This window comes from Lithobates pipiens, unplaced genomic scaffold, assembly GCF_037356315.1.
Source record: "Lithobates pipiens isolate NorthernLeopardFrog02 unplaced genomic scaffold, aLitPip1_a1.2 Scaffold_27, whole genome shotgun sequence".
NCBI classification, from domain to species: domain Eukaryota; kingdom Metazoa; phylum Chordata; class Amphibia; order Anura; family Ranidae; genus Lithobates; species Lithobates pipiens.
Genome location: NW_027507788.1, coordinates 158,140,896 through 158,149,866, shown reverse-complemented (window position 1 = coordinate 158,149,866; position 8,971 = coordinate 158,140,896). Strand labels below are relative to the sequence as shown.

The 8,971-nt window shown below is 44.3% G+C and overlaps 1 protein-coding gene across 1 annotated transcript; it reads right to left on the bottom strand.

Annotated features, from left to right (window-relative positions):
• Window positions 1–290: 290 nt before the first annotated feature.
• On the bottom strand, window positions 291–1,353 carry LOC143933250 (heat shock protein 30C-like). Its single transcript, XM_077456135.1, has one exon. The coding sequence runs from the start codon at window positions 1,152–1,154 to the stop codon at window positions 498–500; it is 657 nt and encodes a 218-aa protein (XP_077312261.1). The 5' UTR covers window positions 1,155–1,353; the 3' UTR covers window positions 291–497.
• Between the last annotated feature and the right edge of the window lie 7,618 nt (window positions 1,354–8,971).

Here is an 8,971-nt window from a genome sequence, read left to right as displayed (position 1 = left end):
CTTTGTACAGTTACAGCAATAGTTCTTTTTTGAGTTTTGTGATAAAGGTTTTACAGAAGTGAATAAAAGCTGATCATTGTAAGCACCCCGGTGCTATTATCAGACTGCATCATACAGTATTGGATATTTTTGTGTTAACATTACAAAGGAATCCAGAAATCTGACCGGATGATAAGGACTCAGCTTCAGTTTATATAAAACATTCCTATTCATTCTATAAACCAAATATTAAGAGATTTCTTATTTCAAAAAACATTTCCTGGTCCATGCAAACAAAGAACAGAAGATAGTTATAAAATGAAAATATTTATTTAGAAAACTATATATAGAGTATATAGAAACAGTGATCCAAGAAATATAAAAATCAGGAAAGTGGAACAATAACATCAATTCTAAGATGGGAAAGTAGAAGTGATCTTCCTGACATCTTCTCATCCTGATAGAAATAGTGACAGAAAATCGATTATTTTGTACCAAATCTCAGTCCCATCATGTCATCAGGATGAATTGTGGGGGAGGTCTTGCTCCTGCTGTCCCCGGTGCTTCTGGTTCTCCGGGTTGGACTCCTGACCTTCTCCTGGGCTCTGCTCCATGGTGATGGTGATGTCTCTTCCTTGGGCAGCGGGCAGTGCCAGGCGAGGTGCCCGGAAGTGGAGCCGGCCGTCCTTGGACATGGAGCACAGCACATCCTCGGGATTCACGTCTTCCGGGAGCTCGGCTTCTCTGCGCCACTCTCTGTATTCCTGGAAGAAGCCGCCATTCTCCGCCTCCCTTTTCTTGTCGGATTTTCCCACCACGATCAGTCTCCTTCCTTCCGTCCTCACTGTCAGTTCTTCTGGAGAAAACGGACTCACGTCCAGGGAGAGCTCAAAGTTCTCCTTCCCATCTTTGCCCTCGGTGGGGGATTTGTCTTGGGGGGCGGTGGGGTGTCCACTCTGAGCTCCCCTCCCCCTCCTCATGTCCAGGTCATTGGCCAGGAGATGGTAAGCCTGGTGGAGGTGCTGCATTCTCCTCTCCATGTCGCTGCTCACGCTCCGCATGTCGTCTTCCAGCTGGCGGAGGATGAGGTGTGTGGCGGTCCAGTGGGGGAGCTCGGGCTGGCGGTAGACATACACAGGACTGTGCGAGGACTGGAGGAGGCTGAGAGGGAACATGTCGCTCTGCTGCTGCTTTTCCTGGAGCTTCTTGTCACAGTTCAGCTGGAGGCCGTCTGCCTGTGTGTCAGCGTCTGCTCTCTGCTGCTCGCTGTACTGCAACCTCTGCCAGCCCGGCTCCTTTTATACTGCCTGAGACACTTCTGTACCCCTCCATGTGCTCTCCATATATGGAGCCAGGGGGAGGGGCCTGGGGGACACATCATGAATAATATGAGGCGGGGCCAGGAACTTCTGAGTGACGGCTGGAACTCTGTGCTGGAGAGTGCTGGAGAATTCTGAGATAGGAGGAGGAGGGGGAGGGGCCAACCTAAACCTGGAGGATTACAACACTAGTGGGCGGAAGCAAGGTGACAGCTGGAGATTGCCAGAGAATTCTTTATACTGCGGAGATCTTCTCTCTATTCATCTGTACTTTATGGTTTTGTTATATCATCCCAGTCTCCTCTGTAGTCGTTTCTGGAAGACGCATTAAAATTAACATTATACAGAGGGAACACAAAAACACTCCTTGATTTTAAGTAGTTATAAAATACAAATTTGGTGACTGCAGACACATTAACTCACATTAATGTGGTTGTAAAGGCAGAAGGTTTTTTATCTTAATGCATTCTATGCTGGTGCAAGGTAGAATTTGCTAAAACAAACAGTGCCGTGACTGTGCAACATGCTTTCAAATGCAAAGTTAATGTGGATCTGCTAGCAAGTCCATTTTGAAGTGGTACAGCAATTTCCTTGATAAAGAATGCATCTGTGATCAGAGAAAGGGAAATTCAGGCCGATAATCGGTCCCCGAGCAAGTTGTTGACTGAGTCAAAGAAGCCATTTTTGCGCAGCCCCAAGAAGTCAACACGCAGAGCTTGCCCAGAGTTACATGTCCGGCAAAGCACGGTAAGCAAACGATTGTGGTTTCATCCTTACAAGCTGCAATTGCTCCATAAGTTACACCAGCAAGACAATGAAACCCGATTTGAATATTGCGGGAGACGTTAATGGAAAATGATGATAACCTGCTGTCAAAATTCATTTTCAGTGATGAGGGACCTTTCACTTAAGGCGCACATTAGACATGTGCAGAACGGAAAGATATGTTTCATGAGATGGATCTACATCAGGGGGACATCGTTTTTTATTTTTTAATAAAGGAATTGTCAAAAAACTCGTGTACTATTTTTCACATTTTACACATTTTTGGTGAAAGGGTAGGAAATGCTCATTCGCATGGGGAGGTGTGGGGGATGAGATCTGAGGGCCCCCCTTGTTAAAGGGAGCTTCCAGATTTTGTTAAGCCCTCCACCAGCAGACCCCCACAACCACAGCTCAAGGTTGTAGGGAAGAGGCCCTTGTCCCCATAAACATAGGTACAAGGTGCTTTGGGGCGGGAGGGCAGAGGGGACTGGTATGGATTTGGGAGGGAATCCCCCACGCCATTTTTAAATAAAATTTTTGCATTGCTGGCATTGTTTCGCTTACATTTCAGGTGTCAGTGGGGAAGCCCGCTGACAGCTGATGACTCATCGGTTATTAAGGATGCGTTAGTCGGCTTTCCAGCCCGCTGCTTTACAACCAGCTATTCTTCACACAGGATTCAAATCGGTCGATCATTTTCCAACCAATCCACATTCGGATCGTTCTGAAAATTTGGAATTCATTAGAAAACAAGTAAACAAAAACAGTTTTAATGATTTTCAACGGAATTCGTTACTATTCATTACTATTTTGTTCAGAGATTTGGATGTATCACCAAAAATGTGTCTGAATTTGTATTCGGACCAAAATGAATTGCATATGTCTAGCGCACATCAAGTGTGTGATACCAACCAATACCACATGAAACTTTATGAGTTGATGCATCTGTAGCCATTAATGTGTAATTTATATATTTACTGCTACAGGGCGGCTCTCCAGTGCAGGATAAGGTATATACAGTATATGTGATGCTGCACTTCAGCCTAGGGGGGCGTGCACCACCGGCGGGCCACTTCTGCTGTGATTAATCTCAGCAGAAACTGTTCTGAGGGTGTCAGGCACTGCATGTCTGCCGGCACCTACTGAACGTTGATACAACACACAGAGCAGAGATCTGACTATGTAAATAAAGAAGATTTCTGTTCTGACAGGGGGGAGGGATGGATTTTGTGTCCCTGGGGAATAAAATCCATCTCTTCATCTAGTAAAAGCAGCACATAAAGTACACAAAAACACTGGCTAGGCACACACTTAACCCTAGATGTTTAACCCCTCCACCGCCAGCATCATTAACCAGTTCCGGACCGTCCACTGTACATATACTGTGTCAGGGCGGCCTGGCTGCAAAAAACAATGTACTGGCTCATTGTGTGTACCCACGGCTAGGAGTTGCATGCGTGAGACCCCCTGCTGTCCCTGCGGCAATCAGATTACTTTCAGGACTGATCAGTCTACAGGTTCAGACCAATGATTTCTGGCCTGGACCTGATGATTGGTTCTGGCGAATGACAGACTGTCCTCTGCCTCTATGTAATGTAGACACAGGCCGAAGAAGTGATGTCATCTCCCCTCGTCGAGCCCTTTTTGGTTCCAGTGAGCGAGGCGAAGACATCTACTAAGACCAGTACATGCAGGCACACTTTAAACCCCCTGATGGCCCCCAAGTTAACCCTTTCACTCCCTGTCACAGTGTCTCCAAGTGCAGTTTTCACTGATCACTGTATTGGTGTCACTTGTGACACTAAACAGCGTTAGGGCAGTTAGTGACAGTTAGTGGTAGGCCCAGGTAGGTTTTGGATACCCCCCATATATTTCCCAGTACATTTTTAACCCCTTGATTGCCCCGAGTTAACCTTTTCACACCGTTACAGTGTCACTAGTATAGTGTATAGATATTTTTTCTGATCGCTGTATTAGTGTCACTTGTGCTGCTAGTTAGCTAGTTTATATCATTGTTAGTCTTGTATAGCATCAGGGTACCTGCCATATATTCCCTATTAAAGGTTTAACCCCTTGATCACCCCCCTTTCACTTCCTGTCACTGTGTCATTAGTATAGTGTACAGATCTCTTTTCTGATCAGTGAATTTGTGTCACGGGTAACATCGGTTAGGTGTTAGCATCAGTCAGTGGTAGCGTCAATCGCAGGCATTTTAACCCTTTGATTGCCAGTAGCACTAACACACATTCACACACCATACACCTCCTTTACTAGTGTATCACCATCTACCTTACGTAGGATATGCTAGAGGTAGTGGTTTTGTTTTTTTCAGCCAGTGCAGGCAAATGTAGGCAGGCCTAACTGTGAGCTAGGCCTATTTGTTTTGATCTGGGGGCTGGAAGTGGTTTTGAGAGTAGAAAATAATGGAAAATAATAGTGGCCACACAAAACAATTTGGACATTTTCACTTAGGGGTGAAAATTTTGTTGCCGGCGGTTTAGACATTAATGGCTGTGTGTTGAGTTATTTTGAGGGGACAGCAAATTTACAGTGTTATACAAGTTGTACACTCACTACTTTACTTTGTCATTTCTTCAGTGTTGTCACATGAAAAGATATAATAAAATATTTACAAAAATGCGAGGGGTGTACTCACTTTTGTGAGATACTGTATGTGTTTGAGCTTTGGGGTGCACACCCTTATGCAATAGGCTGCGCACGCCTATGGCCGCTCAACCTTCTGGTGAACTGGCAAGCACCAGCAGCTTAATACATCCTGGTCCTAAACAAACCAGCACTACAGTACCACTTTGTGATGTGGCGAGTCCCAGAAGTTCAGTTCATGCTGGTGTGGTGGCTAGCGCAAGTAGTGACCCGCCTCCACCAAGAATTTGAACACAGGCCCGTAGAGCACATAGTGACCTTTCTGATGCGTTTGCAAATCCTGATTGGTAGCCCACCACTTCTGCAGCGCCTGTACTTCTCCCATTCACTGGCCAACCCAGAATTCAGGTGGAAACAGCAAATTTTACTTCCCTTGACTGTTATGAGCTGTCTTTCATGGAAGATCTGTACAGATCTATTGTGGACCAAAGCAATTTATATGCTGGTCAATTTATCGCTGCAAATCCAAATTTGACCCTTGCCAGAGAATTTGGCTGGAAACCTATAACGGCTCCCAAATCTTTCTGGGCCTCATGGGCATTACTTAAAAGAGTGATTTGCAGTCATATTGATCCACGGACCCAATGCACCATATGCCCGTGTTCTTTGCTGCCATGGCCAGGACTCGATACAAGCACATTTTGCGGTTCATGCACTTCAACGGCGATGGACTCTGTCGTCCTGGGGTTGACCCTGAATATAATTGGCTCCACAAAATTTGGCCCCTCTTAAACCACTTCAACCAACAATTTACAGCCTTGTTTATTCCTTATCAAGATGTCTGCGTTCCATTGTGGCAATTTCTCTTTATTTCCTGTCACATAACCAAACAGGAAGTGAGAGGAAATCCCTACAAGGGGGCAATTAAGGGAGTAGCGATGGGCGCCAAGTTCGCACCAAGTGTGGCATGTCTGTTTATGGCCCAATGGGAAGAGGAAGCCGTATACCATGATGGACCTGAAGAATTGATGTTGTTCAAGAGGTATATTGATGATATTATTATATTCTGGAAGGGAGATACTAATAGTTTAGTTATGTTTTTGGAAAACTTGAACTCAAATAATAGGAATATTAGCTTATCGTGGGAAGTCAGTAGTAAGTCTATATCTTTTTTAGATTTAGAAATTATACAAGAGAATGACAGATTACGCACGAAGACGCATTTTAAAAATGTGGATAAGAATAGCTATTTACCAGTAGGAAGCTGCCATCACCGTAACTGGTTATGCAATATACCTAAAGGACAATTCATGCGGTTGCGAAGAAACTGCACAGATACCGAAGATTATTTGAGACAAGCTGGAAGGATAGGTCAGAGGTTCATGAATAAAGGCTATAGGAAAGAAGAGATCAAAACGAAGATTATGGAAGTTGAAAGATTGAATCGGATAGACCTTATCAGAGATAAACAAACTTCGAATATAGAAGACAAGAAGGTGCCCCTTGTTTTGAATTATAATGCTCAATACAGAAAGATCGAAAAGATTGTTAAGAAACATTGGTACATCTTATGCTCAGATGTGCATTTAAAGAGTCTGTTACCACAATGTCCTAAATTTGTGTATAGGAGGGCACCAACATTAAGAGATAAGGTTGTTAAAAATGTCCCTGATCCACCGTTCAATGGTTTGACCTTTTTTACGGGAAAAGGTTTTTTTCCTTGTAAATGCTGTTATGCGTGTAGAAAAACGAAACGTCCACCTGAAAAGAAATTTAGTTTCCAGTCTACAAGTACTGGGAATTCCTATAAGGTGAAAGATTTTATATGCTGTAACACAGAAGGAGCTGTGTATGCTTTACAATGTAGTTGTGGCCTGCAGTATATAGGCTGCACTAAGAGACCCCTAAGAGTGCGTATAAAAGAATATGTTAAAAATATTATTAATGGGTTCGACAAACACAGTGTATCAAGACACTTCATAAGGTTAGGACACTCAGTCAATTAGAATCCAAGTGGATATTCACTTTAGACACTTTTGTACCTCAGGGACTGAATGTGGACTTCGATCTTAACTGCTTTATTAGCGATTTTTAGATTTTATAACTGCTTTATTAGTGTTTTTTAGATTCTTTTAATATGTGGTATCTCTGTAATATTCCTTCAGCTTTGTATACTAGTAAGTGTTATAGTGGGTACAATGGACTTCATTTTCAGTATCTCCCACTAAATTGTTTACGGTTTATTGCATTAGTACCGTAATCATTTTTTTTTATCTTTCCACTAACCTCTCCTTCTCTAGTGGGATTTTATATCCCACCAGTTTATTGAACTATTGCCCCTCTTTTATTGCCGATGTATCCCTAGGTTTTAAGTCTGTTTGGGTGCTGATACTATTGGTATTATCATTTGGGAATAATATAAGATTAACGATATAATCAATTTTAGGCCGCTAAATCTTGGATTACTGAGGGATGATATGGGATTCTTGATATGGGTCTATGGGTATCATTTAAATCTCTGGTAGGTACAGGTCATGTTTTCAGGATTTCCTCAGATGAAACGGCTGTGGTAAATACTAAGGCAGTGAAACTGATCAAATCACCTGTGCAAAATAATGGAAGGCCTGAAAACATGACCTGTTGGGGAGCCTTGAGGACTGGAGTTGAGAAACACTGCTCCAACTGAACTGTGACAAGAAGCTCCAGGAGAAGCAGCAGCAGAGCGACATGTTCCCTCTCAGCCTCCTCCAGTCCTCCCACAGTCCTGTGTATGTCTACCGCCTGCCCGAGCTCCCCCACTGGACTGCCACATGCCTCATCTTCTGTTGTCTGGAAGGAGGGTTGCGCCGATACTGATACTGGTATTGGTAGAAGTGATTCTACAGGGAAAAAAAATATTTTTACAAATAACAATTATGTTATACTTTCCTGCTCTGTGCAATGGTTTTGCACAGAACACCCCCAATGTTCTCCTTTTTGGAGCCCCCGCCAGCAGTCCTGGCTCCTTCCCCCGGCAGAGTACTCCCAATAGCAAGCCTCTTACTATGGGGGCACTCAAGCAGGCTTGCTCCTGAGCCAAACTCTGATTGGGCTCGCCTCCCACTCTCTTCTTGCTTCTTCAGTTGTGCCTTTTTACTGAGATGGTCCTTCTCTTGTGTTTCTTGCCCTCGGAGTAAGTTGCTGTAACTTTTTGCCCTTCAGCTGAGACACATTGCAATCGTACTGAGAGATACTGGTGGCACAGATTTCTATGACCTCAGCGTAGGCCATTTCCCTTGCACTGAATTCAGCCCCCTGGCTCAGGACTTGCACTCCTTCTGCATGAATGGAGATGATGGGTGAAGGGCCTACCAGATCCTCAGGAAGTCTGTCTGAGTTGTGCTTGGCAGCCTAGATTCGGGCTTTTCCCTGTTGTAATACCCTCCTCTTCATAAGGTTCTTCCCAGGCTTAGAAGAGGAGTGTTAAAGTGGTTGTAAACCCTTACAACACACTTTGACCTACATGCAAGCCTAGATTAAGGCTTACCTGTAGGTCCATGAAATATCTCCTAAACCTATACGGTTTAGGAGATATTTGCCCGAAGACAGCGGCGCGCAGGCGCACTGAGCGCGGCATCGTCAACGACGAAGATGCCACGCGTGTCGGCTCCTGTGCGCAAGAGATTTTTCTGACGAAAACTCTGATCATTTGTACGCAGCATAAGTCTGAAAATCTTTTAGACCTCCTGCACACCAGTATTGCTAAAAGAATAGACCCATGGTGTGAAAACAGTCTGAAGATTGAGACTTCTGCTGGCTTAATTGGGGCCCTTATGTTGGCTCACAATGCAAGGGTCTCATATAGTTTTGATAGAGCTAAGGTTGATTGTAAAGTCAGATTGTAACATATTTGGTGAGATTTAGCGTTTACAATTGTGCAGTGTGAGAGACGTGTAGGCAGGTGCAGTCTATATTCTCCACTTCAGCACCAATGCTAATATGAGAGGAAGTCAAGAGACGCTATTTTTCTCCATGATTTCCTCAGTGCACCTGCCCTATGTAACCATAGTGGCCATCTTAGGTTAGGCAGAGTCTATTTAACACTCTTGCCCTTGGGTTTGGCATGCTTTATGCGAGTGGACAGGTTAGGGACAGGTTTCCCCGTCTGACAGGGACAGTGGTAGCGGTAGGGAAAGGCTTTGGTGGAGTAGGGAGAGAGCAGGGCCTACGTCTTCCTGTTCAGAAAACTGACCATTTGAGTGTGGACTGGCCAGGCCCCACTTCATTACTACACGTGGCAAATGCTGTTGGCATTCCTGAGGCTT

Coding starts and splice junctions, on each gene's coding strand:
- LOC143933250 (XM_077456135.1), bottom strand. CDS start 1,154: ATGTTCCCTCTCAGCCTCCTCCAGTCCTCGCACAGTCCTGTGTATGTC.